Below are 21,770 nucleotides of genomic sequence, written 5' to 3'. Positions count from 1 at the left end.
CCAGGAAATTCCGTGACCAAAAGTTAGGTCAGGGAAATTGCACCTGGCAGTGAGGCTGTGGGACTTATTTAGGGTCTGAGCCAAGGAAGTATGTACTGATAAGTGGAAGCAGGCTTTTATGGCTGCAGCTGCAAGGCCTTGAGGCTAGGGGAAGGGGCTGTGTGGACCCTTCCCAGAGAGATAAGCTCCTCAGAATGCTGAAGGCAGGGACTGCAAAGTCCAACAGATCATCTGTCTTTCTGAGAGGCTTGGGGAAGAGGCTGCATGGTTCAGCCCCGGCCCAAACAGAACTGATACCAAGGGCTCAAGTAGAAAGAAAATGTTTTGAAAATGATGATAGCAACAAATGTACAAATATGCTTGACACAATGGATGGATGGATGGATTGTGATAAGAGCTGTAAGAGCCCCCAATAAAATGATTAAAAACAAACAAACAAAAACCACTTCATTGTGCTCATGTTGAACTTATAGATCAGTGGTTCTCAACCTTCCTAATGCTGCAACCCTTTAATACAGTTCCTCATATTGTGGTGACCCCCAACCTTAAAATTATTTTCATTGCTACTTCATAACTGCAATTTTGCTACTGTTATGAAATGTAATGTAGATATCTGATATGCAGGATGCATTTTCATTGTTACAAATTGAACATAATTTAAGCATAGTGATTAATCACAAAAATGATATGTACCCTGTTTCCCTGAAAGCAAAGCATCCCCCGAAAATAAGACCTAAAGTTTTGCCTCTCACTGAAATATAAGGCATTCCCTCAAAAATAAGACCTCCCTGAAAATAAGCCCCAAAGCTACCTTAACTCTGGACTCTGGACTGTAGCAGTGGGAGCCGCCGCACAACTCACTGTGAGCCGCAGTGCAGCTGGAGCAAAGAGGAAGTGCAAGGTCTCTTTTAATAACACAATGAACAATAAATATGTACCGTATTCACCTTCATGGAAAAATAAGATGTCCCCTGAAAATATGACCTAGCGCATCTTTGGGAGTAAAAATTAATATAAGACACTGTCTTATTATCGGGGAAACAGGGTAATTATATATTGTGTAATATTTATTTCTAATTACAAATAAATGAAATTTTGTCTTGAAGCATAGTGTAGCATGGGTAACAGTCTTCACACTGGCTACTCATATGTGGGCATATCTGCATGTGGGTAGACCTGCCTGGAGACTGAGTGGTGTCTGGGTTCCTAAGACCATTGGAAATATGTGTTTTCTGATGATGTTAGGTGACCCCTGTGAAAGGGTCGTTTGACCCCCAAAGGAGGTGGACCCACAAGTTGAAAACCGCTGTAATATAGATGGTTCAAGAATCACTTTTACTGTCAAAAGAACAAACATTTTGGAAGAGGTTCAGTCTTAATGCTCCTTGAAGGCAAGAATGGCTAGAATTTGTCTGACATACTTGGAACAAGTATCAGGAGAAACCAGTCATAGAGAAGAATATCTTGCTTGGTAAAGTGGAGGGGCAAACAAAAAGAGTAAGGCTGTCCATGAGATGGATTGACACAGTGTCTGCAAGGAGGAGCTCAAAGGTAAGAAAATTGAGAGTATGGCACAGGATTTCTTTCTGTGGCATTTCTTTCTTCTGTACATAGGGTTTCTATGGATACCTAACAACAACAGTAACAACAACATAGATCATACATATATAATTCCTGTCCTGATTATCATACACTATATAAATCTAGATTACTATCTCTAGGCGTTTGTTACATTTTCTGATTTGTCCTCCTCACCATTATATTTCAGACCAGTACTATGTTTAGTACTGGTTAGTATGTTAGGAACTCATTTAATAGAAATGGAATAATTTTAAATTCATGGAAAATACGCAAACCATGTAAGTGTACTCTTTCTCCATATGCTAAATTGACAATCCCTCCGCCGTCTTCTAATTTATAGTGAGTATAATATAATCATATTACTAGATTTTTTACTAATTATCTTTGCACATGATATTGGATCTGGACAGATAAGTCAAGAAAAATATTCAATGTATAATTTGAGACATCTATTTTCAATAATTTTTACAAGGTCTTACATTTCTTTCAAAGCCAAATTCAAAACCCAATACTGATAATGAACTATATATAATATATGCATATACATTAAGTTAACTAATAAAAAATATGTGAGCAGTTAGAATCTTCTGGGTAATATTATGGCACTAATATTGTTTATCTGAAATTCCTTAAAGGCAGCATCACATGGATAAATCTACAGAGTGACTTTGAATTCCAGTGGGTTTTGGACTATAATTTTTCTGCTAATCTTACTTGAATCATTGCTCTGAGATTAAATCTTTTGGGACTGAGGCACTGACAAAACCATGTGATTCATTGCTATCCAGCCATTCTGAGAAGTTTTATCTAGCTAGGGAGTCAAAAAGATTTTATTTCAAAATGGTAAAATTTATTCATTTTAGGGATAAATTAATCAAAAATAGCTGAAGAGAAACATGTTTAAATGATATAGATTGAATTTTATAGGTTGACAATTTTGAATTTGAAGTGTATTTTTTAAATAAAGATAACATTTGTATCCTCTTTCATTTCAATTTAATGTGTGATTATGTGCTATGATATAACAATAGTTGATATAAGATTGAAATACACAAAACTCCTAGCATTAGGAAAAGTTAGGCGCTTAGTTGACTAGATTATTTTCTATGTCAAAACTTACAATAGTTAGATATTTTGCCCAATATTAGTAAGGAGTACGTTGCTTAGCAATAAATTCCTAGAGATTTTGTTAAAGTTTATACTTTCAGAATGAAGGAAAGGCATATTCTAATATTATTACAAAAATTCCTCTTTAATTTTCCTTTGCCTAGAATCTAGAAGAAACTACAATAAAGAAGCAGTGAAAACAGGATGGCTCTCAACCACCAAGTGCCAACAGTGTATCAGGAGAAGCAGTATGGATACATATGATTGATATAAATGTAAGAAGAAATTTAAATGAGGTTTGTCAACATTTCTAGAATATAAGCATGATGTTATCTCAACATGAAGGAAAAAATCTCAATGATTCTATCTGAACTCGTGAAGAAAACAAAATTTTCTTTATAGAAGAGGTTATATTTAGATTACTAGATTCCTTACAACTGACCAGTTTTCTTGATGGCAATGGCATTGTCTCAAATAGAAAGTAATCATGTACAAATTGATGACGGTAACATATGTAAAAATATGCTTGACACAATTGATGTGTGGATTGTTATAAGAGCTGAAAGAACCACCAATTAAATGATCTATTTTTTTAAACAGGAACATGCATACTAATATTAAGATTTATTAGGATTGTCTTAACACGTGATTATGTTTGATACCCACACCCCCGTCAGAAAGACTGATAACCATACTATTAAATTAGCTTTTTAAAGGCATAAAATTTAAATAAATAAATAAATGTAAAAAGGAATCCTGTAGTTAATGAATGGAGCCAAATCATATTGATCTAATCAAGATTGTCCAGTGGTTGGAGAGACTTCCTGAAAGTGGAATTATAAATATATTCTGGGGCTATTTTTTGTGAGCATTTATATATGTTTTCCAACATATTTCACAGTCTACTTTCAATATAAAGTAAAATCACTTGCATTCTAAAAATCTCTCAATTATTTGTGTTTTGGAAGTGAACACAAATAATGAAGAGGAAAGGAGAAAAGAAAAATAGAGAAAAGTTGTATAAAACTTTCTTTCCAGTCTTACCTATAATATGTTCGTTCACTATCTTCAGCTCTACTTCAGCTTCTAAGTAGTTCCTGAACATTGATAGGTATCAAAATACATTATTGAATAAAAGAACGGATATATGACTAACTTACAACACCATTCTAAAGAGTTAGCAGTTAGACATATCAAGAGAAATTGTAAGGACAGAAAATGTACAGTCTTGGTTAAAGATCAGAATGAAGGATATTGCTAGGAATTATCTATAGGACAATGAGCCATTGTGACACTGTTGGGTAAGCATAAGACCACTAACCATAAGCTCACTAGTTCAAAACCACCAACTGCTCAGAGAGAGAAAGGGAAGACTGTTCGCTTAAAGCTTTATAGCCAGGAAAATTGATTCTGAATGGACTCCATAGGTAATTATCTTATTACTTATGCTAGTAAAAATAATCATGGTGTATGATGGTCTAAACTGGGGCTCCTTAACTGTATCTATAGCTATGAGTAGATAAATAAAATTTATTAGATCTTGACAAGCATTATTAGGATAAAATAAAATAGACTATATTGCAATCTCACTCATTGCCATACAGTTGATTCCAACTCTGAGTGACTCTATAGGACAGGGTAGAATTGTCAGTGGATTTCTGAGACTATAACTCTTTACGGGAGTAGAAAACCTCATCTTTCTCCTGAGGAGGGGCTGTTGGATTCGAGTTGCTGAACTTGTGGTTAGTTGGCTAATTGGTAACTACTGCATTACCAGGGCTGCATGTTGCAATAGAACATATTGTAATAGGACATATAAATATGCATGTCGGGTGATGAGATCATTAGTCTGTATATATTTGTTAATTTCATGTCATCTGGTAACAAGTGTCTCCTCCCACCACCACTGGGTTTGGGGACTAAATCATTTTGAGTCAAGAAGCAAATCTAGGGAATAGTTTTTTCTGAGCAACCTTAGAAACAAAAAAATCACTTTTATCACTTTTTTGGTCCCCTTATTCTTTTATGTTTCCTTTAAATTTGACTTTTATTGGTTTTAGATGGAAATTACACATTTGGGATTAATGGATTCCTTATACCCTTCAATTTTCATGTAGCTAACGTTGTACTCAAGAAATCATAAAAGATAGAGTAGAATTACCACACAGGATTTTTAAGGCCTAGTGCTCCTGTAACGATTTCTGCCTCAAAAACCCTAGCTGAGAGTTGCTATGAGTCAGAACTGATTCATTGGAAATAAGTTCAGATTTTCATTTGGAATTTTTATAGAAGCAAACTGCCTTATCATTCTCCTAGAAGGCAAGTGGTGTTTATGAACAGCTGACTTCCCAGTTAGCAGCTAATGTTTGTTTCACAAACCATCGGGGTTCTTAAAATTCAGAATAAATCTAAATTGATACATTATTTTATTTGCATAATAGTTACGCTTACTGTGATTTAAATATTATATAAAGTTATATGAGTTTTAATAAGACATATTTGTTTTTCTTTTTATTTTATTTTTAAAAATTTGTTTTGGTTTTCTTTTTTCATATGTAAAATCAATAGAGGAGAGAATAAAGGAGAGAGATGGCATGTAACATCTGTATATGAATAGCTAGAACCCTAGTTTTATATTTATTATATTTTCTTAAGGTAAATTATACTTAATCAATACTTAATTTAGAGTTAAAATGAATAAGAAATAAGATGTCCAACTTATTAACAGTAAGAAAACAAGAGCTCATATGATAATATAATTCAAACATGTCTCTTTAATAAATGGAAAAAAGTTAAAACTGAAAAATTGATTTTCATAACCTCTTAGAAGCATATGTCAACTTTACTGTAATTTTCAATATATTTAAAATTATTTAGGCTTTATTCACTTTGATTAAGTATGAGCATGCTTTATATGTAGAGTTGCTTATGTAGCATTACATCAAGCAAACCTGAAAATAGTTTTGTGTTTCCAACATCACAAATAATAGGATATTGAGCGCATAATGATAAGGTATGTGGACTCCTGGATCTAAACATACATATGTGAAAACCACATGTGTGTCACACCATATTGCTCTATGAGAACAATCCCTATATTAGCAACAGGACTCTGTACAAACTATTAAGGTGAAAAAAATCTTTTATCAAGATGGTAAAATAGATTTAATATTTTTTTCTCTTCTTCCACATGCAGATACCTTGAAGAGATACATGGCTCCCATAAATTGCACCCAGGTGACAGAGTTTATTCTTGTGGGCCTCACAGATCATCCAGAATTGAAGATGCCTCTCTTTGTGATATTCTTATCCATCTACCTTTTCACAGCAGTAGGAAACCTGGGTTTGATCCTGGTCATTAGGACAGATGCAAGACTCAAGACACCAATGTACTTCTTTCTAAGCAACCTGGCTTTTGTTGATTTCTGTTATACTTCTGTCATTACTCCCAAAATGCTTGGAAATTTCTTGTACAACGTAAATATTATCTCCTTCAATGCGTGTGCTGCTCAATTAGGCTGCTTCCTTACCTTCATGATATCAGAGTGCTTGCTGCTGGCCTCCATGGCCTATGACCGATATGTGGCCATTTGTAACCCACTCCTGTATATGGTCACAATGTCACCAGGAATCTGCCTTCAGCTTGTAGTTGTCCCCTATAGCTATAGCTTCCTGATGGCATTCTTCCATACCATCCTCACTTTCCATCTTTCCTATTGCCATTCCAATATTATCAATCATTTCTATTGTGATGATATGCCTCTCCTCAGGTTGACTTACTCAGACACTCACACCAAACAACTATGGATTTTGGCCTGTGCTGGTATTACATTCATTTCCTCTGTTCTGATTGTCTTCATCTCCTACATGTTCATTCTTTCTTCCATCCTGAAGATGAGATCAGCTGAGGGAAGGCAAAAAGCCTTCTCCACTTGCAGTTCTCACATGTTGGCTGTCACTATATTCTACGGGACTCTGATCTTTATGTACCTACAACCGAGCTCAAGCCATTCTCTTGATACAGACAAGGTGGCCTCTGTCTTCTACACAGTCATCATTCCCATGTTGAACCCCTTGATCTACAGCCTTCGAAACAAAGATGTGAAGGAAGCTCTAAAGAAAACTGTCAGCAACAGAAACCAGGTGCTTGTATTCATAGGAATAAGAAACTGACGTGAATTAACAAATGTAGACTTTCTTCCACTATGTGCTTTTGAAAATGTTTTGTCTGTTCCCCACCTTCTCCTCCCATTAATAAAATAAGCACATTTGCTTTGGTGTTATTGATAAAGATCTGTTGCTGACATAATTTAAAAAAATCCTTGCTTTTCGTGCGTTAAAATATTTCCTATGTAGAAGTTAAAATAAAAATTAACATTAAGTCCATTATTTCTCAATAAAATACGTGTTTTATTTGAAATAATAATATGTATTATGTATTATATTTTCCATAGACACACAGGAGGTGCTAACCAAAGTTAAAATTTGCAGACAGCTTCAATGGTTAAATATAGTATTCTAAGAGTGGTATAATAATATAATCAAAATTAAAACCCAAGAGTCAACTATAAACCACTCAGAGTGACATTTCCCCCCAAGGAATACTGGATAATGCTTTGAAACACTTTTGGCTGTACTATAGCTTGATACTATGGCTATATGGAGAGTTGAGCCCTAGCATGTCCAGAAAAGCCCCGCACATAAATAATTATCCAGTCCAAATGACACAATTGCCAATTAGTTAAGCCATTCTGCCTTAGGGTATGATTTCCTAAACGATTCTTGATACAGGGAGATTTCTATAGGTTTTATACATATCGAACTCATTGATACTGTCATTCAAGTCTTCTTTACCCTCTTTGGTTTTCACTTTATTAATTATTAAAAACGATGTGTTAAAATCCCCAATTATCAATGTTCAATTGTATCTTTCATTTTTCGCAAATATCACTTCTAGTTAATATATGTGGGGGTTCTTTTGTCAATTATGTATGAATTTATAATCACTAAATCTTATTTAGGTCCTGATAATATATAGGTTACAAGTTGGTCTTTGATCCACACGGTTCGCATTTTGAAACTGCCAGCCACTCCAAGGGAGAAATATGCGACTTTCTACTCCTGTAACAGTTAACAGTCTCAGTAACCCCCAGGGGCAGTTGTACCCTTTCCCGTAGGGTCACTATGAGTTGGCTTTGACTTGATGGCAGTGAATTTGGTTTGGGACTTAAATCTTTGTGTAATTTGGTTTTTGGAGTGTTTTCCATCCTCAGTTAAATACTTGCCTTTCTGCATTGATAAACAAAAACCACCTCTACATTTGAAAACACAAATATGACTTCAATTACCTTCCTTATCTTCCCACCCACCCATATTTTGGCAGTGTAGTGGCATATTTCTAGTTCCCTATGAAGCATGCCATTTCTTAATCAAAATTGATATATTGTTCTTGGACATCCTTACTAGGGCCACAGATTTGCATGAGAAACCACCCTGAAAAGGTGCTTCTCGGATAGTTCATCGAGGAAGGTAAATAATAACAGAGAGTGGAAACCCAAATGAGGAAGTAAATGTGCGATGACCATTTCAAAGAGGAAGTTTTAAAAAAATGGTATTTCTTACAATACCAGGAGTAGTTTGTTGGCGGAATTGGACATCCATCCCTTGCAAATTATGTTAAAAATACTTTCAAAAGGTAATTTTTGTTTTCAATGACACATTCAAACTCTGTTACAACAATAACAATATGCTTAAGTAAAACCTCAGTCAATAAATAGTATTTAAAAATTGGGGCACAATAGGACAATAATGTGATACTGAAAACAATGCTGCAGACATACCCTTTTTCATAACTGGAGAATAACATTAATTAATCTCCAACCTGCCTTGGGTCCCCAGTGGGGTGAAAAATGTAATTTTTCTGATGGTCCCACTTGCATCATGTCCTCATGATCCTTTGGGACATTCACTGACAAAACTCTGCAGTTTTTTGCCTTCCAAACTCAGTTGGAGAAGAAATAGGAGCACCCTCTACCTAGGTAGGTCAGAGACTGTATACATAATGCAATTGGGGTGAAGATAAACTTTTTAGTACTGAAGCAGAACATAAAAGGATTTTCTTTGATATTATTTTTAAAGAAAAAAATATTGTGAATTGGGTAAAGGTTTACCAAGCAGATTGTCAATTTTACATTCAACAATTCATATACCTATTGTTTCTACACACCAATTGCAATATCATTTTTGCACCATCATTAATCCCAGTTCTTCCCTGCGTTTTTGTCTGTTTGGTTTTTTTGTGTCAATTAGGGGGGCATTTTTCATTTCAGTTCTTAAATTGTGTATTCAAGGATTTAAACCAATTATCAAAATACTCAGTAGCTAACCTTAAACCCGTCCTTAGATTTCTCTTCTTCCCCTTGTGGATAACTGTCTTCCCCTTCCCTCAATTAATGGCTGTGAAGGCCCTAGCCTATTGTTTCATCTGCCTCCCCTTGTCCTCCCTACTTGTCTATGCCCTTTTGTCTGAAAGTCTTTGTCTTAGTTTTTTCCTTATAACAATGGTCTTATACAGTATTTGTCCTTTGGTGACTGACTAACTGTATTGAGTATAATGTTCTCCAGGTCAATCCACGCCACCAGGTGTGTAGATAGCATTGTGTGCATGCACCAAAGTTTCTTTATCTGCTCTATTGATGGGAATTTAAGTTGTTTCCGTCTTCTTGCTGATGTGAACAGTGCTGTGATAAACATGGGTGTGCATATGTCAGTTCTTGCTACCACTCTTACTTCTTTTAGGTATATACCCAATGGAAGGATTGCTGGATTGTATGTAATTCCTATTAGCAGTTGTTTGAGGTAGAGCAATATCGTTTTTCATACTGGTTGTCATTTATGTCTCACCAGCTATGTAAGAGGGATCCAATCTCTCTGCACCTTCTCCAGTATTTGATGTTTTAAGGGTTTTAAAATCTTTTTTTGAAAAAATAAAATTAATTTAAATTATAATCAATCCCTGGATTACCAGTGAGATCCAATCTTAAGGTGGTCCTTAAATCTAAGGGAAATTTTAAGACAAATTTGGCCGCTGTTGGTGGTGTAAGGTGGTTTCTAGTCGTGGCTTTGATTCGCAGCTCCCAGATGGCTTCTTCATGTGGTTATTACCCATTTGGCTGGAATAACATTAATTTTTAGCAAGTACAACAATTGAACCAACCTGTCTTTACAATCAATTCTTCATCACAGGCACCTTTACTTGCTGTACTCATAGCTTTTAAGTCATGTAAAAGGCTGTAAGTCTCTTCTTGCACTAAAATTTTAAAAAAGAAACAAACTGACTTCCCTTGAGTCCATTTTGACTCAAAGCAATACTAGAGGAAAGAACAGAGCCGCCCCCGTAAGGTTTCCCAGGCTCTAAATCTTCAGGTAAACAGATTTCCCTCTCTTTCTTCTGCAGAGACAGTGCTTGGTGAGTTCAATCTACCAACCTTTCGGTTAGCAGCCCACTGCTTAGCCAGTGGTGTCACCAGAGATCATTTCTGGTATTAAAAAAAATAAAAGAGGAAATCTTTGATGAGTCCATTTTAACTCAAAAGGTTAAAAAAATGCACGTTATGACTTGCCTAAAATTTGTCTTAAAAGCTTTCTTAGATTAAAGGACCAACTTAAAAATGGATCTCCTTGGTAAACCAGGAACTGCTTGCAAGTGAAATAAAATATTGTAATTGGAAATTTCTGAAGTCAGGATTGTGTTTCTGGTAACCATTTTGTATATAACTATGTATGATTACGAAAACTATATTTTTTATTATCTTGATATAACAAAAAATTCTTGAAAGCTCAAGGATAGAAACTTTTAGGAATTTTGAGAAAGTTGGGAATTTGATTAACTAGATTATAATCTATGGCAAAACTGTCCTTCCCCATTGGACCTCCACTCAAATACTTACTCAATGAAAACATTTGTTCTATTAAATTGGCATTCCATGATGCACACCTTCCCGATATGATCACTGAAGACAAATATGTGCTTAAGAAAATGTGGTGAAGAAAGCTGATGGTGCTAGGCTATCAAAAGAGATAGCATCTGGGGTCTTAAAGGCTTGCAGGTAAACAAGCATCCATTTAGCTCAGAAGCATCAAAGCCCACATGGAAGAAGCACACCAGTCTGTGTGACCATGAGGTGTAGAAGGGACCAGGAATCAGACATCAAAGAACAAAAATTCATATCAGTGGGTGCTCAAATTTCTGATATGATCACTGAAGACAAATGTGTACATAAGCACATGTGGTAAAGAAAGTTAATGGTGCCCAGATATTGAAAGATATAGCATCTGGGGTCTCAAATGCTTGAAGATAAGCAAGTGGCCATCTAGCTCAGAAGCAACAAAGCCCACATGGATGGAGCACACCAGCCTGTGTGACCATGAGGTGTCGAAGCGATCAAGTATCAGGCATCCAAGAACAAAAAATCATATCATTGTAAATGAGGGTGACTTCAGAGTGGAGACCCAAAGCCCATCTGTAGGTAACTGGACACCTCCTTCCTGAAGGATCACAGGGAGGAGATGAGCCTGTCAGGGTGCAGGGTAGCAACGATGAAACATACAACTTTAGTTCTTAAATGCATCCTTCCCCCACTATCATGATCCCAATTCTACCTTACTAATCTGGCTAGACCAGAGGATGTACATTGGTACAGATAGCAACTGGAAACACAGGGAATCCAGGACAGATGATCCCTTCAGGACCAGTAGTGAGAGTGGTGATACCTGGAGGGTAGAGGGAAGGTAGGGTAGAAAGGGGGAACTGATGACAAGGATCTACACATAACCTCCTCCCTGGGGGATGGACAACAGAAAAGTGGGTGAAGGGAGACATCAGACAGTGTAAGATATGAAAAAATAATAATTTATAAAATATCAAGGGTTCATGAGGGAGAGGGGAGCAGGGAGGGAGGGGGAAAATGAGGAACTGATATCAGGGGCTCAAGTAGAAAGCAAATGTTTTGAGAATGATGATGGCAACAAACATACAAATGTGCTAACACAATGGATGTATATGTGGATTGTGATAAGAATTGTACGAACCCCCAATAAAATGGTTAAAAAACAACAACAAAAACAAAACTGTCCTTCCCATCCTTAAATTTTTTTTATTAAAATGTTAATGAGTTATACAGATTGAGAGTTGGGTACATTTTAATTGAATCAGTTACACATATTTAAATATATTTGCAATAGGTAGATTATCTTAATTATAAACAAGGATAAACATTGAAATATCAATACAAATGTTTATCTTTGATTTCCTCTTACTAAACAACTAAAATGATGTTATGGTAAGAACAAAAAAGCCATTCCTCCCCAGTAGAGTCTACTGAGAGAAGCATGAAAACAGATAGTTGCCATAAATATATAAAAATAACAGATAGTAATTGAAAATGAGCATTAGAAAACCATGTGATCGTCACAAAAAAGATGAAATTTTAGCCAGCCTTTGATTCAGAAATATATAGGGGTTTTCCCTTCAACTGTCCATTTGATATAAAACAAAATGACTTATTAAGGTTCTTATATCTACCAAAGAGAGAAGCCTCACCCGGTATCTTGAGAATTGGCTATAATTTACATCAAACATTACGCTAATCTTTAAGAGGGGGATTATCTCTGTTTTACATATCTACAAACAGGATAAGAATGTTTGAATAATTTGGCTAAAACCAAACCAAAAAAAAGCACTGCCTCAAGACAATTCCACTCTGCTCTGCTAGGACAGAGTAGCACTGCTCCATAGGGTTTGGGTTTTCAAGACTGAAAATCTTCATGGGTGCAGACAGCTTCCTCTTTCTTCCACAGAGTGGCTGGTGGATTCAATCACCACTACATCACTGGGGTTGTTCGATTTAACCAAGGCTGCTCAACGACTTGTGTATGGCATTGCGGACACCTGAATTCCTGTCTTACACTGGTACTTTTTATTGTTATGCCACACTGCCTCTTTTCTATGAAACATCACCAATATCATGAAATAAATATGGTTAATATAGTTTAAGTGGAAAAAAATCATAATGCATGAATCAACTATAGGCAAGTAAGATATGATGCTAGAAAGAGTTTAGAAGAGAAGGTGCAGTATAGTTCAGCAAGTATGATTTGAGGATCCACTGAATGATTAGCAGTGTATTAGAAAAACAAAAGGCAATCATGTGTCTTTACTCATGTTACATTTCTATGGTTTTGATTCAGTGTCTTATCAAACATATATCTGCATATCTGTATATCCTTGTGTAAGCTTAAATATATGTTTAAGGATATATGTTAATGAATGTATATACATTTTTCCTCTTAATATAAATGTAGAATAGAATTATTGGTTCAAGTACTACTTTCAAGGAAAACATGACACTTTCATGAGAAAAGAAATGAAAGAAATATTCAGAGAAACTAAGCATATTTCTGCTAAGTGACACTTTTACTTTAGTAGTCATAGCCATCATTTGTAATGAAGTGAAGATGGAAAGTATTCGTGCATACTGCTCATAAATCTAGATAAGTGTATTCATATCTCCAGATAATTATTGTATTTTTCTGAATATATAAAAATGTATATGCATATAGATATGGCTTATATAATCTGAGAACAGGTTCGGTTCGAGAGTTTTTAACTTGCCATGTGCAATGAATTTGTGAGGAGAGAAATATGATGTGCTAGTCTGGGTTGACTAAAGAAACAAATTCAAGGACACTCATGTGTATGAAAAAGATTTACATACAACAACAGTTGAATATAGAGAAAACATCCCAGCTTAGTCCAGATCGAGTTTATAAGTCCAATATTAGCCCAGATGTCCGATACCAATCTATAAAGTCCTCTTCAGACTCACAAAACACATACAATGATGCCAAATGCAGAGGACCACAGGCCGTGGGTTGGAAGTCTTATGGATCCAGTGGCATGGTAAGCATTTCAGTGATGGCAGGGGTCTCTCCAGCTCCAGAGGTCAGGTTGCATGAGAGTAGGTCCATGTGGCTTCTCCAGTTCCCAGGGCATAGGACATGTGTCTTCTCAGTAGATCCTCTCCAAGGGAATGAGCTGAGAGAGAAGTGTCTCCCTTGTCCAAGGAGGAAATACAGGATTTCCCAGGCCATACCCACACAAAGGCTCTTTGGCTATATCCAGATTGACAGCTAGGCTCCTACACTCTTAATCCTCAAATTGACACCAGATTATGTAACTACCACATATGCCTTTACTGAAAATGTTTTCATTGATTCCCGGAATCATTCCAAGACTTTGAGTATGCTAATATTCTTCATATTAGTGCATTCATATTGACACTAAAACTCTATTCAGGGTACTATATCAAATGACTATACAAACAGCGACTTGAATTTAACTCTCCTCTCCTTTTCCCCATTCAGATGTGTGGAGGAGACATATGGCTCCGATAAATTGCACCCAGGTAACAGAGTTTATTCTTGTGGGCCTCACAGACCGTCAAGAGTTGAAGATGCCACTGTTCCTGATATTCTTATCGATCTATCTTTTCACAGTATTGGGAAACCTGGGTTTGATCCTAGTCATTAGGTCAGATGCAAGACTCAAGACACCGATGTACTTCTTTCTTAGTAACCTGGCTTTTGTTGATTTCTGTTACTCTTCTGTCATTACTCCCAAAATGCTTGGCAATTTCTTGTACAAAAAAAATGTTATCTCCTTCAATGCGTGTGCAGCTCAGTTAGGCTTTTTCCTGGCTTTCATGACCGCTGAGTGCTTGTTACTGGCCTCCATGGCCTATGACCGATATGTGGCCATTTGTAACCCGCTCCTGTATATGGTTGTGATGTCCCCAGGACTCTGCTTTCAGCTCGTAGCTGTCCCCTATAGCTATAGCTTCTTGGTTGCACTCTTTCACGCCATCCTCACCTTCCGTCTCTCCTATTGTCATTCCAATATCATTAATCATTTCTACTGTGATGACATGCCCCTCCTCAGGCTGACGTGCTCAGACACTCACACCAAACAGCTGTGGATCTTTGCCTGTGCAGGGATCATGTTCATTTCTTCCCTTCTGATTGTCTTTGTTTCTTACATGTACATTATTTCTGCCATCCTAAGGATGCGTTCTGCAGAGGGAAGGCGCAAGGCCTTCTCCACCTGTGGTTCACACATGTTGGCAGTCACCATTTTCTATGGGACCCTGATATTTATGTACTTGCAACCCAGCTCAAACCATTCTCTTGACACAGACAAGATGGCCTCTGTCTTCTATACAGTGATTATTCCCATGCTGAACCCTTTGATCTACAGCCTCAGGAACAAGGAGGTGAAAGAGGCCCTGAAGAAAGTTGCTGTCAGTAAAAATCGGGCATTTTTATTTATAAGATTAATAAAGTGATGTGGCTAGATAAAAGTAAACTCTGCTTTATGGTATTTTAATTTTTCCTATTCCATAAGCAGCTCATCCACTGAAGATGATTTGATTCTGACTCACAGAGACCCTACAGGACAGAGTAGAACTGATTGTGAGGCCTTGTGATACTACAAAGCTTTATGAGACTAGACAGTCTTATCTTTCTCCTGCCAAGCAGCCGGTGGGTTTGAACCCTTCATTGTGCTAGCAAACTCCAAGCCTACCTCACTGCCATCAGTCGACACTGACTCATAGCCGCCCTTTAGGATAGAGTAGAACTGCCCCTGTGAGTTTCTGCGACTTTCATTCTTTAAGGAAGTAGAAAGCCCCATCTTTCTCCAATGGAGTGGTTAGTGTTTTTTAATTGCTGGCCTTGTGGATTGCAGCCTAACTTGTAACCACTCTGACACCAGGGCGCTACCAGGGTTCTTTAAATATGTAGCAGAACAACTGTTTTTCGTATGTTTGCTTGGTCTTTATAGATGATTATAATGAAGTGAAATTAATTTTCTATTCATAGCCTTTGTAACTCTGAAGGGATTGGTAAACTTGACTATTCCGCTGAATATAAAGTGAGATGTTTCAGAAGCAGAGATAATCCCAGAACCAATAAGAGTAAAATGGCAGAAATGAAGAACTCCTGATCTTCCTGCCTGGAGAGGTGGCAGAGACACAGCACCAAGTCCACAAGGCAGAGCAGAAGGCTTGTTGGCCCATGGAATGAGTAAAAAGAGCACCTTGGGAGAATAGATTTCAGAGTGGGGTACTCTGTGAGCATTTAACTGTACTTGAGGAGCTTTATAACTCTTGTCAGAGCAGGACAAAGGCCACAGAGCCACATGGTGAAAGGCTGAGATTTAGGGGGACAGGGGCCTGCTGAAGATACACTGCTGTAGACAAGAACAAAACCAACAATACCACCACCAACAAAACTGTATCCTTAATATTTTCTGAGCCTGACTTGCTGGGACCTAAACTTCCCTCACAAAATCCCATAATTTTATTTGTGAGTCCTGCATGGTCATTGTGAGGGATTTTTAAATCCAACAGGGAAGAAGAATATCATGGAAGAGAAGGTTGGCTCTGTCCTATTGGACCGAGAAAGCTGGAAGGAGGAGGCATTTCTGACTTCCACCTCCTACAAATTATCCTTGCACAGATGCAGAGTTGAATTCTCCTACTCATAGCAGATGTAGCAGTCACTCCATAAGGGATATATATATATATTGCACAACAATTATTTTCTATGGACTTTCACTTAAAAAACAAGATTTCACATATAGAAGAAACCATAAGAACTATAGCCATTCATTCATTCCTCAGTTGGAAAAAATATTCAAAGATAATTATTCCCTGTTCCATAAATTAAGTTTCTAATTTATGACATGCATAATATAGAAAAAAATAATGAATTATCTTTTTTTTTTAATTTATATAGATGTATTTATTAAATTTCAGCCAGGACAAAGAGAAAGTCACAATACAATGGTGAAGGAGATCAACAACATATAGGCATGTTGGCATCTAAGGGTTTACAGAAACATGGCCATTTACATAGGATGTGGAAGTACAAAGGAAACAACTGTGGACATGGGAAAGGGATAATAATTGAGATGTATACACCATTCTAGAGAGGAAAGCTTAAGAAGATTGGTCCAGGGCCCTAAAACCAAGGCAGTTAGAATATGATAAATGATTATGCACATTCTAATAGCCCAAATTCCATGAAGGGCAGAGCCAGATAAGTCTTTATGAGCCAGGGGAGTCTTCCGTGGACAGGCTAGGAGTAATACTAGGAATAGTAGAAATCCACTTTCTAATACATTCTACCTGAGGACAAGTTATTCATTTTACACGATCCATCTGATATCCCTTGTTCCATATCATCTCCTGAAATTCTTTTTTTTTTTTTTTAATTTTTTTTAATCAATTTATTGAGGCTCATACAATTCATCACAATACATAGATCAATTGTGTAAAGCACATCTATACATTTGTTGCCCTCATCATTCCCAAAATTCGCTTGCCTCTAATTTTCCTTTTTTCCCCCCTCCCCTTCCCTTCCTCCTCCCCTCATGGGAAGAACTGGAAGGAATCATGCTAAGCGAGGTAAGCCAAAAGCAAAAGGACAGGTATAATATGAGTCCCCTGAGGTAAGTACAATCAGAATAACGGGAATTATCTTAACATACAGTTAAATACAGAAAAAAGGATAATAGTTCAGACCCTTATGATGTCACTTCATAATTCTAACATTGCTTGGAAATAAATTCCAAATGAAATGTAAAGACATTTGTTCCAGATAGTTTGAGTTTTTTAGTAATTTCCGAAGGTCTTTGAAATGTACTGAAACATCACATGAGTTCATATTTAACTAATCACCTTTATAAAGCAGAATAATGCTAAATTTAAAAATTTTATCTCTGACAGACACTTAAGTTCCACTGACGTAGAAGTCTAGTTTCAACTCTAAGGACTAACTTCATGAGTGACCTATGGTCTTTATGGCTTTGATCTTTCAGTGTAAACATTTTTCAAAATTATCTGAAACTAAAATGTAAATCAGAGAAAGAAACCCAAATACATAATAAAGTCTAAAAATTACATGCAGTAATTGAAACATTGTAGACCCTGAGAATGTAGTGGTTATGTCTTGGACTACAATTCACATCGTCAGTAGTTTGAAACCACCAGCAGGTGCGCAGGAAAAAGACTGAGCTTTCTATTCTTGTGAACAGTTACAGTCTCCCAAACCCACTGGGGGTCACTATGAGTCAGCATTAACTCAATGTCTGCGAGTTTGGCTTATTGGAGGCCATTTTTTCAGTAGCAAGAATTGTATACATTTATTCTCCACCATACATGGCTATGTTGATCACTACTGATTGAAAAACAGTTTGTAGTACAATGAATCCAAACTGCATGTAGCCTAATGAGAAGAAATTATATCTTGTAAGTGCAAGAATATAGTAATATCACAAACTCTATAATCTGTTATGAGTGGGCTCTCATTTAATAAAAGTTTACATATCCATTAAATCTGGTTAGTGCTATTTGCTACCATTTGTATATAATTTTGTCATATTATGGTGACGTGTGTGTGGTGATACTGGAAGCTATGCCACAGGTATTTCAAATACCATCAGTTAGCCAATATGGGCAAGTTTTAGCAGAGCTTCCAGACAAGAACAGATTACAAAGAAAGAAGAAGGAAGAAGGTCCACTTCTGAGAGTTAGCCACTGAAAACTTATGGATAAACATAAAAACATTGTTTTATACAGAAGGCCTAATGAATAGAGTACTATTTTCAAGATAGTGACAGAATATGACTCTTTAGGTCATAGTAGGACACTCAAAATTTGACCAAAGTGGAAGAACAGCCTTCTCAAAGTAGAGTCCACCAAAATGATGTGGATGGAGTACACCTTCAGGACCTTCATTTGCTGATGGAATACATGGAAGAAACAGTTGTAAACATCTATTAATCAAAATTTGGAATGTATGAAATATGAATGGAGGAAAATTGAAAGTAATCAAAATGAAATACAACACATAAAAATAAATACCCTAGGTGTTAGTGAGCTGAAATAAACTGGTATTGACCATTTTGAATCAGAAATGTCTATGGTTCACAATGGTGGGAATGACCCATTCAAGAGGAAGATCATTTAATCCAACACCAAAAAGGACAGTTCAAGATCTATCTTGAAGTCCAAAGCTGTCTATGACAGGATGATATCTATCCATATACAAGTAATTCAAATCATACAACTATTATTCAAATTGTTGCACCAACCACTAAAGCAAGTGATGAAGATACTAAAGAAGTCTACCAACATATTCAGTCTAAAATTGATCAAACATGCAATCAAAAGGTATCGATAATTATTGGCTATTGAAATGCAAAAAATTGGAAACAAAGAAGACAGAAGAGTCACGATAGAACTCTTCATGATATCTTCACGATAGAAACAAAGATGGAGATGGTATGATAGAACTTTGCAAGACCAACAACTGCTTCATCCCCAATACTATATTTCAGCAAAACAAACGGTGACTAGATGCATGATCTTCTGCACACGGACTATATAGAAATCAAAATGCCTCTATATGTGGGAAGAGATGATGGAGAAGCACACTAGCAGCACCTAAAACAGTGCCAGGGACTGACTGTGCAACAGATAATTAATTGTTCATATGCCAGTTCAGGTTGAATCTGAAGAAAATTAGAACAAGTTCTCAGGAGCTAAGATACAGCCTCAAGATCATCCTATCTGCATTTGAAAAACATCTCAAGAACAGATTTGATGCATTTAACACTAGTAATATAAGACCTGATCAGCTGTGGTTGACATTGGGAAAATTATACATGAAGACAGCAAAAGGGAATTAAATGGCCAAGAAAAAAAGGATCAAAGAGGATATCAGAAAAGGCTCTGAAACTTCCTCTTAATCTAAGCTAAGGTAAATGGAAGAAATGAAGTCAGAGAACTGAATTGAAAATTTCAAAGGGCAGCTCAGGAAGACAAAGGAAAGTGTAATGAAATGTGCAAAGACCTAGAGTAAGAAAACTCAAACAGAACATACTTCGCATATTTTAAACTGATAGAACTCAAGAACCAATTCAAGCCTTGAGTTGCAATCTTGAAAAATTCTATGGCAAATATTGAAAGATGCTGGAAGAATTGGAAGAAGTTATAAAGTATACACAAAATCTCAGTACCAAAAAGAAATAGTTAACATTCAACCATTTCAGGAGGTAACATATGATCAAGAACCAATGCTGCCGAAGGAAGAAGGTTAAACTGCACTGAAAGCACTAGCCAAAACAAGACTCCAGGAATTGATAGAATACTAATTGGAATGTTTCAACAGCTGATGAAGCACTGCAAACCCATACCAGTCTATGCCAGGAAATTTGGAAGATAGCTACTGACGGGAAGATATTCATGTTTGTACTCATTACAAAGAAAAATAACAGCAGAATATTCAAATGATCAAATAATATCATTCATATCACATACAAGTGAAACTTTGCTGAAGATCATCCAACAATGGCTGCAGCAGTATATTGACAAGGAGCTGCCAGAGCTTCAGGCCGGATTCAGAAGAGGATGTGGAACAAGGAATACCATTGCTAATGTCAACTTGATCTTGACTGGAAGCAAAGAATACCAGGAAGATGTTTACTTGTGTTTTATTGACTATGCAAAGACATTTGCCTCAGTGGGTCACCACAAACTATGGCTAACCTTGAGAACAATAGGCATTTCAGAACACTTACCTAGCTGTGCTCATGTAGAAGCTGTATGTGGATCAAGAAGCAGTTGTGTGAACAGCACCAGGGAATACGGCACAGTTTAAAAGCAGGAGAGGTGTGTGTCATGATTCTATCCTCTCACTCTACTTATTCAATTATAATACTGAGCAAATAATCAAAGAAGCTGGATTATATGAAGAAGAATGGAGCATCAGGAATTTGGGAAGGCTGTGGTAGACAGATGACACAACGTTGCTTGCTGAAAGTAAGGAAGACTTGAAGCACTTGCTGATGGAGATCGAGGATTGGAGCCTTCGGTGTAAAGAAAAGCAAAATCTTCACACATGGACCAGTGGGTATCATCAGGATAAACAGCGAAAAGACTGAAATTGTCAGGGATTTCATCTTGGCTTGTATCCATGATCAATCCTCATGAAAACAGCACTTAAGAGATCCAAGTATGCATCACATCGCATAGGGTCAATCTGCTACACAAAACCCCTCCAAGTGTTGGAAAACAAGGGTGCTAATTAGAGGATTAAGATTTGCCAACCTAAACTATGGTATTTTCAATAGGTCTATATGCATGTGGAAATGGGACATGCAAAAGAAAGACCAAAGAAGAATGGATACATTTGAATGATGGTGCTTTTAATGATTATTGAATTTTTCAGGACTGACTCAGAAGAACAAATAAATGTGTCCTGGAAGAAGTACAGGCAGAATGATCCTTGGAAATGAGGACAGTGAGACTCTGTCTCATGTACTTTGGATATGTTGTCAGCAGAGACCAATCACTGACAAAGGACACATCATGCATGATAAAGTAGAGGAACAGCAAGAAGAGGAAGACACAAGGAGATGAACTCAGCCAGGGCTGTAACAACAGGCTTAAGCATAATTCAAGCTTAACAATCTTGTAATTACTAGGGCTCTTTTTGTTATACATAAGTTTATACTTCTGTTGCCCATAAGTTCACTATGATTTGGGATGAGAAGGCAAATAATAGGAATGCTGGTGGTGCAGTGGTTAACCGCTGTGTTGTGATCTGCATAGTTGGCAGTTCGAAACCACAAGCAGCTCCAGGAGGGAAATATTGGCCTTTCTATTATGGTAAATAGTTACAGTCTCAAAAATCCACAGGGGATCACGCTGAGTCACCATTGACTCTCTGGCAGTGAATTTGGTTTGGCAGATGGGCTCTAACAAGGACAACACTCATGCAATTTACTGTTCATTTTGTGTAAACTGGGATGTTGAAAAGTCAAGTAGATACGCAAAAGGGAAGGAGAAATAGCATTTAGTTGAGACCCTCTTTGAATATGAAAATAAAACACTAAGAGATACCATTTTTCATTTATGAAGATTTTAAAATGTAAAACCTTGTGTTGACTGAAGGAATCT

At 36.7% G+C, this 21,770-nt stretch overlaps 2 protein-coding genes across 3 annotated transcripts; both read left to right on the top strand.

Moving 5' to 3' along the window:
* Positions 1-5,901: 5,901 nt before the first annotated feature.
* Positions 5,902-6,861, top strand: LOC101645071 (olfactory receptor 8U1-like). The gene has a single exon (XM_004717856.1). It carries the CDS (start codon positions 5,902-5,904, stop codon positions 6,859-6,861), a length of 960 nt encoding a protein of 319 aa, XP_004717913.1.
* Positions 6,862-14,129: 7,268 nt separating this feature from the next.
* Positions 14,130-18,862, top strand: LOC101646029 (olfactory receptor 1044). 2 transcript variants are annotated; one of them, XM_030885899.1, is made up of 2 exons: positions 14,130-15,038; positions 18,860-18,862. In XM_030885899.1, exons 1-2 carry the CDS (start codon positions 14,130-14,132, stop codon positions 18,860-18,862), a joined length of 912 nt encoding a protein of 303 aa, XP_030741759.1. The 2 variants fall into 2 exon arrangements, with proteins under 2 accessions (XP_030741759.1, XP_004717916.1); XM_004717859.1 differs by lacking the exon at positions 18,860-18,862 and having other exon boundaries at positions 14,130-15,089.
* The last annotated feature ends 2,908 nt before the right edge of the window (positions 18,863-21,770 follow it).

Source organism: Echinops telfairi, unplaced genomic scaffold (assembly GCF_000313985.2).
Source record: "Echinops telfairi isolate 266 unplaced genomic scaffold, ASM31398v2 ScPeMD7_60;HRSCAF=208, whole genome shotgun sequence".
Classification (NCBI taxonomy): Eukaryota; Metazoa; Chordata; class Mammalia; order Afrosoricida; family Tenrecidae; genus Echinops; species Echinops telfairi.
The sequence above is the reverse complement of the archived record's forward strand: the minus strand, read 5'-3'. Positions and strand labels throughout refer to the sequence as shown.

Bases quoted from the DNA above. Each gene is read 5' to 3' on its own strand.
- LOC101646029 (XM_004717859.1), top strand. From the start codon at position 14,130: ATGGCTCCGATAAATTGCACCCAGGTAACAGAGTTTATTCTTGTGGGC.
- LOC101645071 (XM_004717856.1), top strand. From the start codon at position 5,902: ATGGCTCCCATAAATTGCACCCAGGTGACAGAGTTTATTCTTGTGGGC.